Genomic DNA, 18089 nt, shown 5'->3' on the forward strand with positions numbered 1-18089 from the left:
CTTACGGCTGAAGACATCATACCAAGAAGAACTAGGTTCGAACCTCCAGTCTAACACTTTTTTTCTCCCTCTTCTTTTAGGAACCTTTTCTCTCTTTATTAGCAGCAAGGATGCACCTCTTTTTTTCAAGTTACACAATCCCACCTCGCTCTTTTATACAGATTTCGACCAGTATATATAGGATCACATGTTTTCTGAAATATCAACAAGAAGCCTAAATAACTACAGCGGGAAGGTGCATTTAAAGGATAAACGGAAAATTATCCCCTGTCTCGTGGGATTGAATTTCAGATGCGTACACCGGGGATGTTCCAACGGACGCGGAGGAACTCACTGTTTCCTAGGACGAGGAGGAGCTTGTGATTTCTAGACTCCTCATACCCGATATGCCGACACACTAGGAGTATTAGGGTCCGATGTTTTATTTGTATATGCTCCCGGTGCAACGCACGGGCTCTTTTGCTAGTTACTTATAACATAAAAATGGTAATCCAGCAACGTTTATAAGTTACAAGGAGGCATTCTTCTGAAATGGTAGCACACCAACATCTAACAAGTTGATGAGGTTCATGAACAGCATCTCAGAGAAAAAAATAAGGCTGTCAAGAAACGTGCTTTTGCCGCAGACCATGCTGCTGAAAATAAACTCGGGACGACAACCACCGTCAATACTTGCCCCTGGATCCTCCTTTGTTGCATAGAAGGTTCATAAAATGGTCAAGCAAGCAGTGTGTCGACATAGCTCATCCATTGCGCCTTCAAAATGGGGTTGTTTGTATTACCAGTGAGCATGCAGCCGGGTTTGCTTGGCTTGCCTGAACCCTGAACATGAAACAGAGATGACCAGGAACTCTTCAGGTCGGAGGAGTCAGGTTCAGAAAGTACGTCTTCTGGCAAGGCCATCCCAAATTTCTGACTAAGTGTGATACGAGTTCGATCAAGCATATTGGTCTGGTCTGATTATCAAATTCCTATCCCAGCATGTCTGGATCTGTCTCCTGAGTGCAGTCAAGGAACTGAAAATAACCATCTTGTTTTTAGTTCAGAACATGTGGTGAATAATAAACAGAGACGGAAAAAAAGCAGGTCTACCTGTTGAAGATTTCAGATTTCTGATATGGCAGCACAATAGTAGGTAGGCTTCTCCGACATGACGGCATAAATCCCCAGTTTGTTTTCTGAAATCCCAGCAACTGGAGCAGAGAGGTATTGATTATCGAGACATCAAAATCAAGATGGCCATATGGGTATGAGGTTCTGGTTATCAACTGACCTCCCAGCGTTCGTCTATCTTCAACGTTATGATGACCGCCTGAGGACAAGGTTCTGAAGTGAAACCGAACCTGTTCACATCACAAAAAAATAAGTTAAGCATTTTCCCTCCCAATCAAATATACAACTAATGTAATAGGTGATCCAGGACAGGGATGGCCTGGGTAATCCCTTCAGTAGCATATAATTGTACGATTTTGGTGTTTAGTCCAAAAAAAAAAAAAATGGGCATGTATGGTAGAAGTATACCTTAGAAAGATATACTACTTGGTAATCAGTCAACATAGTCCCCATCAATTTTGACCTCTAGCTTGCTTGTTGCAAGTGATCTGCATCCTTCTGATAACTCGTCGCTGCAGCACCAGATATCCAGCTTTTCCAGGGAAGGTGGGAGGCCCTTCTTCGGAAGACCTGAGATGCGATCACAAATCTTGATCATCAACGTCTTGAGGGAAAGGAGGCCCCCCAGCCCCGCGGGGAGATCCACGAGATCCTCACAACCTTCAAAGCAGAGCTTTTGCAGGGACCTGAGGAGCAGAAGCGCTCTCTCTTGATCATCCGTTTGCCTCGTTGCATCCAAATAAAAAAGTGTTAGGCTTCGGAGGCAGGTGAGGCCCTTGCAGAATGACGTCTTAAGATGAGACACGTCATCAGTCTTGAGATTTTCCAGCGCAGGGAATAACTCTTGGCTATGGCTTGAAATCCCCTCAGTTGGGGAATCGACTATTTCCAAATGCTTGAGGTTCACGAGGGATCGCAAGCCCTCTACTGTGAAGAGCGAACCACAGTAATAAATTTCCAAACGTTCCAGCGCCGTGCATGAATTCAGGTCTAGAGATTGTAACATTGAGTTATTACTTAATACCAAAGACCTGAGGGTTCCAAGCGATTCCATGCCCTCCAATAGGAAGAGGCATTCACAGCACTGAATATTCAATTCTTCCAAGGCCGTACATGAATCCAGCTGTAGATATTCCAAACTTCCTATGCCTACTTCTAACTTTTTGAGGCACGTGAGATTACCCATAAAGCAGGGTCGCAGAGATTTTCGGGAATAATGACGCCAAACAAGTTGTTCAAGTGATTGCGGGAGGAGACATCTCCCATTCTCTTGACCGTCTTCCTCAACCTCCTCCACAAGGGAGGTAAATCCAGCAAAGCCTTCCTTAGTCCCGTCAAATATTAGATGAGGGCATCCACAAATTTTTATCTTTCTGAGATTCAATGGAATGTGCACGACTCCATCTACAACTGAGATTGGCCGTGCATCAGCTACATATCCTGATAATGCTCGAATTGAGCTTCGTAATGCATCATCTAGATATCCTGATGACAAAGCCTCGGAAGCCGGGAGAAGGTTTGACTGTATCTTTCCTTTCAGCTGTGGGCAGTAATATAACTCTAGTTCCTTCAGGGTTGGCGAATGTTGCAATATCAGAGATAGCCACTTCCCCGTTATTCCACAAGAACGAATACTGAGACTTTCAAGAGCCGGGAGAGCAGCATCATTTGCAGTTATCATGTCTTGATGGGTGTGTTCTGGCACATCATCTGAAGTGAAAAGTTCTCCGCAGCTCCATATTTCCAAACTCTTTAAGCTGCTGAGCTGACTTAATCCTTTGAATGAAATAGATGTTAGTTTTGTGCACATTGATATCTTCAAGTATTTGATATCCTTAAGATTATGGAATGCCAAATTTTGGTCATCAAGTGCTATCCTCTCACCAAAAAGGTCATACGGAAGTAGATTTCCGTCAATTTTGAATGTTTCCATGGAAGATCCTTGCATTGTCATATTTTTTGAAACTCCCATGATAAATATCTCAGAAAATGTGGCCGAAGGCGGAAGGGCGATCTGTACTTGCAAATGAGGGCAATCATGCATGGTGAGTTTCTTCAGACCGGGAAACCATGCCGTATGCTCAATTTCATAGTTATGACCTTTCTGAAACAGATCGAACACCTCAAGTATAGGGCATCTCTGGATCTCGAGCACCCTTATACTAGACTTCATATCCCCCACAGAAGTGCAGAAACATCTCTGTAAATCTGGCATTCCATCTAAAACCAGCTCCTCCAATGGTGGAACCAATACTTCTCTTACTCCCAGCATGTCGCTCAACTTCAACCTTTTAAGAAACCGAAGCATTTCCAAAGATGGAAGTATTCTCCATTCTCCGCAATCCTCTACATGAAGCATATGCAATGGCATCAAAAAAGCAACATCTATTACTTGAAGATGGAAAAACTTGCTCAAAACATGAGGCAAAGCCTTTTGCTCAGTATGAACATGTGTACTATATGCCAAGCTTTGTAAACCCCTTTGCTTAGCCTCATGAAGTCTTAGATACCGAAGACATGTAGGATTTACCAAGCTACCCAAGAAGGAATTAAAGTCAGCAGGTGTTGCAGACATTTGTAGCAGACGCAGATTATGTGCTTTTTCAAACACATCTTTGAATGCTTTGAAAAAAAAGGAGTCATATTCCCCAATTAAGACTAATGTCCTCAACTTTCTTATTGATATGCATATATTTTGCAAGAAAAACTCAATTTTCTCATTACGAGGTATGTTCTTAGTCTGATTATCCCTTTGATATACAGAACTGGTCACTATAGACAAATGATGTACAGTTGGAAAAACATCAGTGCATTGAAAACCATCCAAAGTTGCACACTCAGTTCTTGAGACTAGCGTTGCAAAATCGTGCATCAGGCCAGACATAACATAGAAAGTCTGACTAACAAAATAGGATGTTTTTCTTTCAACCTGCTCAAACAAGCCTAGGTTCAGCAAGTCAGTCAGATAGCACCGCCCTATCTCCTCCAAACTCTTATTTGAATGATCATGCTTCACAAATCCCTGTGAAATCCAAAGGCGAACCAGCTCCTCAGCCAAAAAAATATAACCGTAGGGAAATATAGAACAATATGAGTAGCATCGCTGTACATGATAGGGCAGCTCATCATAGGAAAGCTTCAAAGCAGACATGATACCACCAGTGTGTTGTAGAGATTTCCAATCCTCGGTCTTCAGAATGTTACTCCAATGATCAACAGTAGGATTATCTCTTAATAGTGCCCCAGCGGTTTGCGCTGCTAATGGGTTTCCTTTTAACCTTTGTGATATTTCTTGTCCTAAGTCAGTTAGACTTGCTTGTGCTTCATACTTCTCATCACCAAATGCACATGATTTAAACAATAGCCAGAAATGACCACTTGTCAAACCATCTAAGTTAATTGGTTCAATTGTACCTCTTTTTTTGGCAACAGACGGTTTTCTGGTTGTAAGAATTATCATATTGCCATTTGCACCATCATCACACTTGAAAGGAGCCAACAATTTGTTCCACCGGCAGTCATCCATGACTTCCCAGATATCATCTAAAATAAGTAGAACCCTCTTTGATTTAATATGACCCTTCAAAACCTCCTGAAGCTTGGTAAAACTGCATAGGCCATCATAAGTTTCTTGAGAGACGCAATCTAACATCTCTCTTGTTAGTCTCATTTCATCAAAGTCTTTAGACACCCAGATCCATATCTTGTGAACAAAATGACTTTCCACAGCTGGATCATTGTATACAAGCTGAGCGAGAGCCGTCTTTCCAACTCCTCCAATGCCTACAATAGGCAGAACAGTTACACCGGCAGTTGATGTGTGTTCTTCTATCAAAGTCTTGATGGATCCCCTCTCTTGAGCTCTCCCATAGACTTTTCCTTGAAAAAGACCTGATGTTCTTCGGCGTGGATCTGAGATTGTAGTCCGACAGTTACTTGAATTTGCACCAACAGAGTCGGACGGAAGTATCTTGAGAAGCCTTGTGATAACCCCGTGTTTCCCTTGCAGCTGACTAGTGATTTCTTGTATCCTTTCCGAAAATGCGTCCTTGTTCCACCGGCCATTTGGGTTAGCTGCGGTGATGTGTGATGACTCCTGACCGGTTCTCATCCTTTTTCTGCTGCCAGTTACAACAGGGGCAGGAGTTGTAGTAGCATCGGCGGTGCTGCAATAAGAAACAAATAATGGATTGGCAGCGAGAACCTTAATAATACGCTCTTAACCAGATGTTTTGGTGCAAGACACTAAATAATTTAGGTACCTTGAAGAAGGTTCAGTTTCTTCACGTTTGCGGCTACAAGCTTTGCTCTTGAGGTGATTGCTCAAAACTGATGTCCCCATTTTGGTTGTGCACATAATCTCTTTTTCACAGTAGTTGCATCTTGCTCTGGAAGGCCCTCCGTTTTGTTCAGACTCTATGATGTCAAAGTGAACCCATTCTTTGGACCGTAACCTGCTATTACTGCTACTCTGCACATGATCAGCATTTACTCTGGAATTCTCATGAGTTTGCAGCGTGCCATGTCCATCCGTTTGGAGCAGTGTCTCTAAGAAAAAGTGGGCCAGATATTCAGCATAGCGTAAATAAAAAAGAGATACCAAAATTAGCAAGCAATTCAGCAGATACTACTAAAATTACCAGGTTGGAACTCCTGCTGCAGCCTGTAGCCGTCGAGCTCGTCGATCACATCGTCGGCATCGTAGAGCAGCTCCTTGACGGCCGCGAGAGATCGGGCCAGCGGCTTGTTCCCGGCCGACCTACCCTGCACAGCAGAAACCACCATCTCCACCGCCTCCACCTCACACTTGAGCTTCCCGATGTCGTTGCCGAGGCCAGCTGCTTGGTGGATCCTTGGGAGATTTGCAAGGATGGTGTCGGCAAGCCAACCAATCGCGGCCTCCAGGGTTGTGTCGTCTTCCACCGCCTCCATCGTCAGATCTGGATCCCGGCGGAACCGCGGAAGAAACTATCAGGAGATGGGCAGATGCACCAGCAGTGAGTGAGCGAGTGAGTGAGTGAGAGTGGGAAAAGGCAGAGAGAGGGGTTCAGTGTCTTGAGAGGAAGAGGAAAGGTTCAGAACAGTACTCGCATTTGTCCTGGCCGCTGCTTTTCCCTGCCCGTTCACCTTTCTTTGTCGTGCCGTCCAAAAGTTAAAAGGCATCACCACTGGATGCTTCCCGTTCACCTTTGTTGTGCCCGATTCACTTGATCGAATCTGGTTTAAATCTATGCATACAGTAAAAATCACCAACGAAAGCAAAAATAAGCAGTGATATAGCAAATTTCGACCACGAATGCCGTAAAAATATAGTTATAGCAAAAAATATCAACGTGGTCGTAGCAAAAAATGACGTTGATGATGCGTGGTAGCAAAGGACGCTGCTACCTAACGCCCGCGCGCTATGAGGAAGGATCTCGCGGCTGACTATTTAGGAAAGTTTTCCCCAGTCCCGCATGTGCCAAAAAGGCAGTTGCCATCCCCCTCGTGTGCCGACATCTCCCGCCAAAATCTCTCCCTAATAATAAAGCAAATAGCGTTTCTGGTCGTCCGTCATAGAAATTACCCTTAAAGTTTGCATAAATTACCCACCATGCCACCGGTAAATAATAGAAAACGTTTCACAAAACAAAAAATCTTGGACTGGGCCGGCCCATGTAAAAACCTCCTATATTACGCTCTGCACGTTGGGAGAATATCCAGCACACCGTATGGACCGGCCCACGCACAGGCGTCTGCTTTTAGTTCCGTTTATTTATTTATTTTCAGTTTCGTTTTATTTTTTTTATTTTAAATAATTTAGAACTTCAAATAATCTTTAAATTTTCAATAAACTGATAATTATAAATCAACATATTTAAAAAATAAAATGTCTATGACTTCAAAAACTGGCCGGAGTTTTGTATAAAATGCTCGCATATACAATAAAAATGTTGCAATTTTAGAAACATATTTATACAATAAGAAAAGTCCATGATTTCAAATACAATTCCATGTATTAAAAATTATTAAAGGCATTTAACAAAATGCTTTCTAATTGAAAATATGTTAATGCATTTAAGAAATGTCCTAAAATTTCAAAAATAGCTAATGCCTGTTTTGATAGTTTCTTTTTTATTTAAAATTTTCCATTCCATTTTTGTTTATTTCTAATTTAAATAATTTAGAATTACATAAACTTTTGCATATTAAAAAATAGGAATTTTGAAATAAAATACTGACGAAAACATAATGTCCATGAATTTAATAAATATATTACTAATTTATAACAATGTCCATGAATTTAATAAATATATTACTGATTTATAAAAATATTTGTTTATTTAGAAAAACTTCATGTGTTTCAAAAAATGTTTGTGAATTTAAAATAAAATCCTCCAACATAAAGAATTATGTTGGCCTTTTCTTGAATTGGTCGCCAATTCAAAAGAAAATATTTAAACCCGTTCGAAAAATAAAAAATATTCACGATTTGTAGTAAATGTTTGTAAATTGTAAAAAATGTTCTCAATTTTAAAATTGTTCCCGTATTTATAAAATTATTCACGAAAGATCTAATGTATGTAGTTAAACATTAATGCTTCTAAATCTTTGTGACAGTATAACTGTGTGAATTTTGAAGAATTAACTGTTGGATGGATCGAATTATTATTGTATGTTTTCTAAAATTTTTATTAAAATTCAGAATAAATCATTGAGTTATCAAGATTTTTGACAACCATGATATATATGTTTTGAAAATGTAAAGATTGCTTCAACTTGTCAATAAATTTAAAAGAAGAAACATTTTCTTGCATTTGTGCATAAAATTTCAAAATCAAGCGATGATATATGAACATAATGTGGTCACCATCATTGAAGATTATATTTTTTTTCCGTGGCAACGCACGGGCCATTTTGCTAGTAAAAAAAAAAACTCCCCACCCCTCACGTGATCTCCCACCCATCCCCCTCTCGGCAACTCTCTTTCTTCCTCCACCCGCCGCTGCATGCCATGTCCTAGCACTGGGAAGCTCCTCTTCCCACAATAAAACACACGGTAGGAAAAAAGGTGTAGGGAAATCAAGAGGTTGAAAAAGATTGTGGGCAACAAATCGTGAAGAACACAACCTTCTCTGCAACTCTTTACACTGATCAGGCAGAAAATATGAAGAGACGTGGGCAAGAAAATTGCCAGAACTGGGCAAAATTCCCTAGGTGAAAAACAAACAAAAGTAACAAGGTCGTCTCAAGCAATTCTGATCATGACCTTTCTTTTTACACTAGATCTAGCTTCTTACATGGGCCATCATCTACTCAAACGAGCCCACTCTGGCCCATTAAATCGCCTATCCTAGTACCATGCTCGGACAATCCTATCTGCCGCATTCTGCGGCAGATTGTAGAGGCTTCGCACAGAAGGTGCTAGCGAACGATGGGTCTGGGCCGGCCTGTTAAAGTTTTCATGGCCATCATGTACTCAAAATGTACCTGAATTTGAAAAAGTGTACCGCAATTTGAAAAATGTACCTGAATTTTAAAAAGTGTACTGCAATTTGAAAAAGTGTACCGCAATTTGAAAAATGTACCTGAATTTTAAAAAGTGTACTGCAATTTGAAAAATGGTCCTGGATTTGAAAAAATGTTTCAAAATTTTAAAAATGTTCCAGAATTTTGAAAAAATGTTCAGGAATTTGAAAACATGTTTCAGAATTTTAAAAAACTGTTCTAGAATTATTATCAAAATGTGTCAGATTTTTCAAAAAAATCTTCCGGAATTTGAAACAATGTTCAGAATGTTATAGTTTTGTTCACAATTTGAAATTTATTCATGTTTCGAAATTAATTCGTGTTTCAAATTTTGTTCACAATTTGAAAACTGTTCATGGTTTCAAAATATTTTTGCAGATTCAAAAAATGGTGATGTTTTTATAATTTTGTTCGTGAATTTGACATTAGTTCATATTTCAATATTTGTTAAAAATTCAAAACCTCTTTTCTAGTTTCAATAAATCTTCGAGATTTTCAAATATTATTCTTCAAATCCTAAAAATGTTTGTTCTCAAGATTCAAAAAATGTTCATGCTTTCAAATTTGTTTGGTTTTTTTATATTATTCTCCTTTTAAAATGTTTGTTCTCAAGATTCAAAAAATGCTCATGCTTTAAAAAATTGTCCGTGGTCCCAAATTTGTTCACGATTTTTAAAATTGTACTCGGTTACAAAAATGGTCGCACTTTGAAATTTGTTCGGGGGTTTTAAAAAAAATCCTTTTCTAAATTTTGGTCTCGAGATTCAAATAATGTTCGTGCTTTAAAAAATTGTCCATCCTTCGAAATTTGTTCAAACATTTTAAATTTTTTATTCAAATTGTAAAATAAAATTCTTCACATTAAAAAAGAAAAGGAAAACGGAAAGAAAAAACGAACCGAAAAATAAAATAAACTCAGAAAGAAAAAAGTAACAGAAAAAAAGAAACAAAACTGGGCTGGCCCAGTCAGGGCGCCCCCTGTGCGGCGCAGGGCTGCCTGCCGTAATGAGCGGCAGGTAGGAGTTCCCCTGCTCGGCAGTTGACCGCAACGAGCGGCGCATAGGAGGTCCCACCATGCTTCTCTGCTTTTAATCTCAATAACATTAAACACAAAGTGTTCCTTTACTTTAGGAAATTATTTCAATTGAGCATTGAACAAGAAAAGTTGGGCTAATCCTTTTTTCCACGTTTTCTTAACGTTAGGCGCGTGGTTTTTTTTCTTGTCGTTAGTTGATTTCTGCTTTGTATGAGGTCGGAGGCGGAGACGATGTGAGCAGTGAGAACGACGAGGCCAAGCTAGGACCTCACGAGCAAGGGTAGCGAGCTGCGGCATAAATGAACATTTTATTTAAAACCATGAATTTTATATTAATATTTTGATTTCAAAAATAGATAAGTAAAATAAAATCATAATTAAAAAATATTGTATAAAATATTCCATGGAATGAAAAGCTTTTTCTTGGGTCAAACCAGTCCAGCCCATGTGAGTGCAAAATGGTTGATACGATCAGGGATTCCAGTGACCTCAATTGACACATCTCTTTATTATTATTAAGAAAAATGTGTCCTTGAACTTGAGTTTGTGTCTAAGGACAAGCCAAGAGTGGTAGCACTTGCAGCATTGACCACTCGGCGTTAATGGCTGGCATGCGACGACAATGTCTGGGCAGCCAACGACGACAATGACTATGGCGGGCGGCGAGGTGGTTTTGGGAACTAGGGTTTGAGGAGGAGAGTGCGAGGTACTCAGGTCCAGGCAAGCAAACTGGTTTGGTTCAACCAGATGTGGGTGTCTTTAGACTGTGGTAAATTTGTAAAAGAAAATAAACCTTTAGTCTGTGCATATTTACGCTGTTTTGATCACATGTCCAGTCAAGTGCCACATCGTACCACTTGACCAGTGGCACCTAAGCCCAGCCAATACGTACACAAAACATATCCGGAATAGTATATGAAGCCCTTTAGCAAGTTTGCTGATTGTATTTTGGGTATTTTAAACTAGAGTGACCAAAGTGAGTTTCAGAACAAATTCAATAATCTCAGATGAATTTTTCTTCATGTGTAGTAGAGGTGAAAAAACAAAATATTCAATGAAACCTTTTCCTTCCTCAGAACCCCTCACTTGCTCGACCACTCACAGGTCTGGTGTATCTAAAGTTCTAAACCCCTTGATACCACTACCTTCTTTTCAATTTATAAATTTTACACGTATATCTAGGTTAACAAATAGATCAACGTAATAAAGTTATACTCCCTTCGTTTTTAAATATAAGTCTTTATAAAGATTTTACTAGAGAGTCATATAGAGAGTAAAACGAGTGAATCTATACTCTAAAATATGTCTATATACATCCATGTGTAGCCTCTTTAATGGAACCTCTTAAAAAACTTAAATTTAGGAATGAAGAAAGTATATCACAAAACATATACCGTTAGAAACATCAAACCGTCACAAAAAAATCAGCGGAGATGATGGTCAATGCTGGGAGTCTCTCCATGATCAACACCGATTGATTTAAAGAGTTTTTCTACTCGTATAATTTGTAGACTATACGGCTCATTTTATGGTGGTCAAATTAGGGGGTGTTTGTTTTCAGGGACTTTTTGGTGTAGGTACTAAAAAAGTCACTTTTAGTCCCATGTGAAACAAACGGGGGGACTTTTAGGGACTAAAAGGGGGTATTTGGGACTAAAGTAAGAAGTCCCTATGGTAGAGTTTTTTGAGACTTTTTTGACATTTTTCCAACAGTGCCCCTACTTTTAACATATCATTTAATAACTTGTTGTACATTACTAGGGGTATCATGATCCTTTTGCATGTCATTTAATAACCTCTAGTTTCTGTTTAATCCCTGAAAACAAACGGATAGGGGTTAGGAACTTTTTAGTTGGGATTAAAAAAAATTCTGGGACTTCTCAAACAAACAGGTCCTTATAAACCGAAGGTAGTACTGTTAGCTCTCCACCCCCGGCTTCTCCCCTGGCCGTCCGCTCCTACCGGAATCTACCATAATCTCCTAACATAAGAACATTTTATACTAAAAAAGCTTGAATTTTATATTAATATTTTGGTTTTTAAAATAGATAAGGAAAATGAAATCATAATCTAAAAACATTGTATAAAATATTCCATTGAAAGAAGATTCTTTTCTTGGGTCAAGCCACTCCAGCCCATGTGAGTGCAAGATAGTCGATATGATCAGGGATTCTAGTGACACCAATTGACACATCTCTTTATTATTATTAAGAAAAAATCGTGTGTGAACTTGAGTTTGTGTCTAAGGACAAGCCAGGAGCGACGACAATGACTATGGCGGGCGACGAGGGGGGTTTTGGAACATGGGTTTGAGGAAGAGAGTGCGAGGTAGTCAGGTCTAGAAAAGCGAAGTGGTTTGGTTCAACCAGATGGGGATGTCTTTAGCCTGTGGCGAATTTGCAAAAGAAAATCCTTTAGCCTGTGCACGCACGAGCGTCGACGGCGACGAGCAGCGAGCGACGGAGGGGGGAGGGAGAGGGCATGAGGGTGCTGGGACGAGCGACGACGACGAGGGGAGAAGATGGGGTGTGACAAGAGATCGGAGGCGCGCGGGGCGGTGCACCGACACACAAGGGAGACGAGATGCCAGATCTAATGGCTATTGAAGTCGGATCGAACGGCTGCTGTCCGACCGGCGGAAGCGTTCGCGCCGGTGCGCCGACGCAAAGCGGTGCCCGTTTGATTTAAAGAGTTTTTTTAATAATATTTAGAGTATACAACTCATTTTTATGCTGGTTAAATTATAGATCTGGGCCTTATAAGCCGAAGGTAGTACTGTTAGCCCTTCCGCCCCCGGCTTCTCCCCTGGCCGTCCGCTGCTACCGGAATCTGCCGACGGAATCGGAATGGATGCGGTACAAGACACCACATCCCTGCAGGCGGCGATTCGATGGCTGCTGCACACCATCCTTCCCACCCTCGGCAAGCTGGACGGGTGGATTCGCCAGGCAGGGCTCGGCAGCGAGGTGGAGGGGCTGAGGGACGAGGTCGAGCAAGTCGACGGGGTCGTCTGCGCCGTGAACGCCAGGTCTGAGATGAGAAACAGGTCGCTGGCCAGATCCCTCGCAGCCCTCAAGGAGCTGCTCTACGCCGCCGACGACGTGGTCGACGAGCTCGACTGCTACAGGCTTCAGCACAAGCTCCACGGAGGCACGCCATCTGTTTGTGTTAATTACTACCCCACTTCCAAAACAAAACAAAAAATTGTCGAGCATCATCATGCTAATTTCGTGTCCATGATTTCTTCTGGTGCAGGCCCATGGCATTGGCACCATCATCCCAACCAAATTGATGGACCAAGCAACCAGCCGCCAAGTTCTTCAAGGTAACTAAATGCTTTATACAAGACTCTAAATAGCCAATGTGACTCTGTTTTTAAGACCTTGCACATTTATAAGACTCTGTTTTTATTCATCTGTCTAAACAGTCCAAAGCGATTCTAAATTTCTAATAGCCAATCCACTACGCACTTTTGTCGCAGCACCGGTGACTCCACTCAAAATGCAACTGCTGATAGTTCATCCAGAAGAAAAAGGAGAAGGGGCGAGGATTCAACAGATGTCACCGCAGCCAACGCAGGCCCTTGGAACAAGGACCGAATTTCGGAAAGGATACAAGACATAACTGGTCAGTTGCGAGATATCCGAGGAAACGTGCGACGTGTTCTCAAGATGCTTGGGCCAAGGTCTCGCGCAGGTCCAAACCACTGCCAGAGTACAACCACCTCAGACCCACGCCGGGGCACATCAGGTCTTCTTCAACGGAAAGTGTATGGGAGAGCTGAAGAGCAGAGTTACATCATAGAGTTGATAAAAGAGTGCAAATCAGATGCTGGACTAACTGTTCTGCCAATTGTAGGCATTGCAGGAGTTGGGAAGACAACTCTGGCTCAACTTGTATACAATCATCAAGATTTGAAAAGTCAATTTGACCTCTGGATATGGATCTGGGTCTCTAGCAGCTTTGATGAAACGAGAGTCACAAGAGAGATGTTAGACTTTGTCCCCCTGGGAGCACATGAAGGCAAATGCAGGTTTCCCAAGCTTCCGGAAGTCTTGATGGATCGTGTTAAATCAAAGAGGGTTCTACTTATTTTGGATGATATTTGGGATGACATAAGTGATTGCCAATGGAATAATCTATTAGCACCGTTTAAGCCTAACAATGCAAAGGGCAGCGTGGTACTCGTGACAACTAGAATACCATCTGTTGCCAAAAAGAGAGGTACAACTGGACCGATTAACTTAGATGGTTTGAAAAATGCTGATTTCTGGCTAATGTTCAAAGCGTGTGCATTTGGTGATGAGAACTATGAAGAGCAAGTTAGTCTGGGTGAGCTTGGACGGCAGATAGCAAAAAGGTTACAGGGAAACCCATTAGCTGCAGAAACTGCAGGGACATTGTTAAGAGAGCATCTTACCATTGATCATTGGAATAATATTCTGAAGGACGAAGACTGGAAATCTCTGCAACTCAGTGGTGGCATAATGTCTGCTTTGAAGCTTTGCTTTGATCAGCTGCCCTACAATTTACAGCAATGCTTCTCATATTGCTCAGTATTCCCCTACGGGTATCTATTTCTTGCCGAGGAGCTGGTACGTATGTGGATCTCACAGGGATTTGTGATGTGTAACCATTCAAGTATGATACTGGAAGGAGCACGGTACTATCTGTGTGACTTGGTGAACCTGGGTTTCTTTGAGAAAGTTGAAAGAAAAGAACTCCCTTCAGGCCGTACTCAAACCTACTATGCTATGTGTGGTCTTATGCATGATTTGTCTAGGGTAGTTTCAAAAACTGAGTGTGCAGCTATGGATGGTCTTCAGTACAATGAAGTGTTGCCAACCATACATCATTTGTCAATACTAAGGGATGGTCAGACTGGGAACATACCTGGTAGTGAGAAGTTTGAAGAAAAAATACAGAGCATATTTACATCAGTGGCAAAACTGAGGACATTGGTGTTGATTGGGCAGTATGAATCTTCCTTCTCCGAAGAAGTATTCCAAAATGCATATAATTTGCGTGTATTGCAAATTTCTGCAACATCTGCTGATTTCCATTCATTCCGGTATAGTTTTGTGAATCTTATACATCTTCGATATCTGAAACTCGATGGCCATGTTGAGCAGGGGGGCTCACTTCAACTTCACTTGCACGATGATTCTGCTCTTCAGGAGAATGCTACTTTACCTGCCTTGCAGAAGGTCCGTATAGGGAATTGCGGAGAAAAGCAAGCAATTCTATCGCTGGAAAAGCTTCCATTCCTTACAACGTTGAAGTTAACCAACATGCGGGGAGTAAGAGAAGTATTGGTTCCGTCATTGGAGGAACTGGTCTTAGTTAACATGCCCGAATTGGAGAGATGTTCCTGCACTTCCGTGGCGGGTCTGGTCTCTAGTTTAAGGGTACTGGAGATCCGGAAGTGCGAAGCACTTAAGGTGTTTGATCTGTTTGAGAAAGCTCACAACTCGGAAACTCGGCTACAGCTGCATTCCTGCACATCTCTGGAAGATTTGAGAATTGAAGACTGCCGAGGGATCATCGCAATAGAGGGCCTTCACCTCGTGAAACTCAGGCATTTGAATGTATGCAAAAATTCAATATTTCGTGGTATATCAGGGGAGGGCTATCACCTAGGATCTCAACTGGATCTATTTATAATTAGTGACTTGTCCCTCCTTACCACATCAATCTGCAAGGGGCTCACCTGTCTCCAGAGCCTAATAATTCAATTTTTGAACTGCGAGGCCAGGAGACTAACAGATGATCAAGAGCGCGTGCTTCTGCTCCACAAGTCCCTGCAAGAGCTACTGTTTGAGGGTTGTGGGTATCTTATGCATCTTCCTGCAGGACTGCATAGCCTTCCTGCCCTCAAGAAATTGACGATCAAAAGCTGTAGCAGCATATTAAGGATTCCGAAGGAGGAAGTCCCACCTTCACTAGAGGAACTGGTAATCGAGGATTGCAGCGTTGAGTTGTCAGAACAATGCAGATTGCTAGCAACAAGCAAGCTAAAGGTCAAAATTGATGATGACTATGTGAACTGAAACTGGGTGGCTTGCTAGGCACATGTTACTACCTGCAACGTATTACCGGCGTGTTGCTTTCTAAGGTATTCTCATTCTATGTATCAGGTTACAATTATAAGGAATTGTATGGAATGCTCAGGCCATCTCTGTTTCAAGAAAAGAAAAAGGAAGCTAAATGTACATTCCTTCTGTTATGATATAATACACTTGGCTTTCGTTTGTCTGATTATGCTTCAGGATCCCATCTTCATGTTGTCAAGTTGGTGATTATGGTGTCTCGTAATCTTAATTTTAGTCTCAACCTGTTGCGATTTCAGAAAGCAAACCCAGTATTTAAATGTAATGCTGTCACTGCCATGTTGTAAAAGGCTGCTGTTTCGCTGCCATATCAGCCAAAGCAGTGAATGGTAAACCTGCGTGCTTTCATTGTTGCTTATTTTATTTATATGATGTTCCAAGCTAAGGAAGATGATTATTTTCCATTCCCATCACCGCATGCAGAAGATGGAGCACCTCGTTCTGCAGACCGTTCACACGTCGACACAAAGAAGCCTGTCAGAAAATCCCCTTGCTACGCCATGCACAAATGTTAGGCATACCAGATCCATAGGCTCGGATAGATGGAGTTCACGTTTTGCTTCTTCAGAAATCAGGATGGACAGTGGTTGAAAAAAGAAAAAAAACAGGATGGACAATGGTTTGAAAAGGAAAAGAAAATAAATCAGGATGGACTCACCGGTACACAGAACTCTTATCTCCATCCTGTCATATGTTCAAGATGACGTTTGTTGTTCCGTCTCTGATTGTTATAGTTTTCTTTTGTGATCTGACCTGGGTGTGAACAATGGCAATGTCACGTTCTGAGGAGTTCAAAGTTTGATCCGTCTGAGACTTGATCGGTCTTCTGAAGTTGAAATCTTCTGACCAAAGTTAAACCTATGGCTGCCGACTACCTCACCAAGCCATTGTCTTCCTAGCTCAAGTTATTTTCATTTTAAAATATCCTAGAACATGAACTACTTTATTTTGTAAAAACACAAAATAATTCATTTTCAGAAGCCATCATCTAAGCATAAAACAATGAAAAGAGCACGATGATGAAGTGCAACAAGTATTCATCGTTTATATAAAAAAAAGACTGTTAACTGTATCAGCAAAGTCTGTTGCTGTTGTATGTCGATGGCATCAAAAGAACAAAAGAGCGTCTTCACCTCAGTGGTATGTATTGTGGAGCTCCTGTACATACGCTGTAACTTTTTTCTTGCATTTATATGGCTACTTGTTCTTGCAACTAAATTGCTGCTGTAAAGATACATTCCAAAAATAATTGCACATTTAATCTTTTCTTTACATGGTGCAGAAATACAACTGTCTTCAGTAGGAGAAGGGAAGCACATAGCAGAGCTTTGTGGTGGTCCAGATCATAGAGTCACATGGGAAGGACAGACGTTCGGACCGGGTAGGATTAGCAAGGAGTGCCGACGTACAAGTTGTACCAGTTTGGGTGCTGGGATGGATTTGGGAGGAAAGATGCTTCAGCAAAAATAGCGGCCATCAGTAAGTATGTTTAATTATTTTTTATAGCTCCAATTGGGTTTGGTTTGGGTTGCTGTGTCATTAAGCAGGGGAAACATCATTGACCAGAAGTGTCTCTATCCTTTGCCTTTGGCTCCACAATGCTACACTGTTCGGGTTCAGTTCGGATCGACATAGTAGATAGATAAAGTCAGTTGTCTGCGTGTGTGCGGATGACGACAGATTTAGTTTGTCGGTGTAAGGCGATTGCATCGCTCGGGTTCAATTCGGGTTGGACTCATGTATTTTCAATTTTCATTGAGCTGTTTGAAAACAGAACAAAAAACTGATAATCAAAGGCAACCAACCAACCAAACAAGTAGTGATTGAATGGCGAAGCACTACTGAGACTGGTTTTGCTAATTCCATAATCCACACACATCTTCCTTGCACAATGGAATGATAGAAGTATTTCAGGCAATAAGAGCACAACACGAAAACCATTCACAAGAAATAGCACAAAGAATGATACTGGCATCACAAACATCATCATGATTCAAAAATACCAAGAGAAAACACGAAAACCGTTCACAAACCATCACAGAACTTAGAACCCGAGGGTAAACCGATCGGGTTCGCTCCTATATTCCCGAGGTAATTAATTAAGTATCATGGACGCATGTCTTGACCTGGTTGGTGGCTTTGTCACACATGGCATGGGCCACATCTTGTCCTTTTCGTCAATGCACCTTTCCTCCATCTGTGATGCTCCACCACTTGAAGTAGTATACTAGTATTAGGTTGTTAGCACAGCAGAGGGCAACATCGATGGCGACAGCGACGGCGACTACACCAATCGGGTTCATTCGGTTCGGGTTGCTTCA

The 18089-nt window shown here is 41.3% G+C and overlaps 2 protein-coding genes across 5 annotated transcripts; one reads left to right on the forward strand and one right to left on the reverse strand.

Moving 5' to 3' along the window:
* Positions 1-419: 419 nt before the first annotated feature.
* Positions 420-6180, reverse strand: LOC123404052 (putative disease resistance protein RGA1). 2 transcript variants are annotated; one of them, XM_045097970.1, is made up of 7 exons: positions 5754-6180; positions 5376-5661; positions 4223-5279; positions 1522-4135; positions 1274-1343; positions 1093-1193; positions 420-1016 (listed from the first exon to the last, which is right to left on the reverse strand). In XM_045097970.1, the coding sequence occupies exons 1-4, from the start codon at positions 6043-6045 to the stop codon at positions 1547-1549; spliced, it is 4224 nt and encodes a 1407-aa protein (XP_044953905.1). In that variant the 5' UTR covers positions 6046-6180; the 3' UTR covers positions 420-1016; positions 1093-1193; positions 1274-1343; positions 1522-1546. The 2 variants fall into 2 exon arrangements, with proteins under 2 accessions (XP_044953905.1, XP_044953904.1); XM_045097969.1 differs by having other exon boundaries at positions 1522-5279.
* Positions 6181-12433: 6253 nt separating this feature from the next.
* LOC123404524 (putative disease resistance protein RGA3) lies at positions 12434-17453 on the forward strand. Of its 3 annotated transcripts, XR_006611831.1 has the most exons (5): positions 12434-12808; positions 12914-12983; positions 13140-15773; positions 16008-16097; positions 16192-17453. XR_006611831.1 is itself a non-coding variant. In XM_045098451.1 (3 exons), the coding sequence occupies exons 1-3, from the start codon at positions 12505-12507 to the stop codon at positions 15706-15708; spliced, it is 2943 nt and encodes a 980-aa protein (XP_044954386.1). In that variant the 5' UTR covers positions 12434-12504; the 3' UTR covers positions 15709-15919. The 3 variants fall into 3 exon arrangements, 1 of the variants encoding a protein (XP_044954386.1); XR_006611832.1 differs by lacking the exon at positions 16008-16097; XM_045098451.1 differs by lacking the exons at positions 16008-16097; positions 16192-17453 and having other exon boundaries at positions 13140-15919.
* Positions 17454-18089: the final 636 nt, after the last annotated feature.

This window comes from Hordeum vulgare, chromosome 6H (genome assembly GCF_904849725.1).
Source record: "Hordeum vulgare subsp. vulgare chromosome 6H, MorexV3_pseudomolecules_assembly, whole genome shotgun sequence".
NCBI classification, from domain to species: domain Eukaryota; kingdom Viridiplantae; phylum Streptophyta; class Magnoliopsida; order Poales; family Poaceae; genus Hordeum; species Hordeum vulgare.

Bases quoted from the DNA above. Each gene is read 5' to 3' on its own strand.
- LOC123404052 (XM_045097969.1), bottom strand. From the start codon at position 6,045: ATGGAGGCGGTGGAAGACGACACAACCCTGGAGGCCGCGATTGGTTGG. The intron at 5,662-5,753 runs GTAATTTTAGTA...ACTTTTTCTTAG, and splicing joins GCAGCAGGAGTTCCAACCTG to AGACACTGCTCCAAACGGAT. The intron at 5,280-5,375 runs GTACCTAAATTA...TTCTTATTGCAG, and splicing joins GAAACTGAACCTTCTTCAAG to CACCGCCGATGCTACTACAA.
- LOC123404524 (XM_045098451.1), top strand. From the start codon at position 12,505: ATGGATGCGGTACAAGACACCACATCCCTGCAGGCGGCGATTCGATGG. The intron at 12,809-12,913 runs GCACGCCATCTG...CTTCTGGTGCAG, and splicing joins TCAGCACAAGCTCCACGGAG to GCCCATGGCATTGGCACCAT. The intron at 12,984-13,139 runs GTAACTAAATGC...CTTTTGTCGCAG, and splicing joins CAGCCGCCAAGTTCTTCAAG to CACCGGTGACTCCACTCAAA.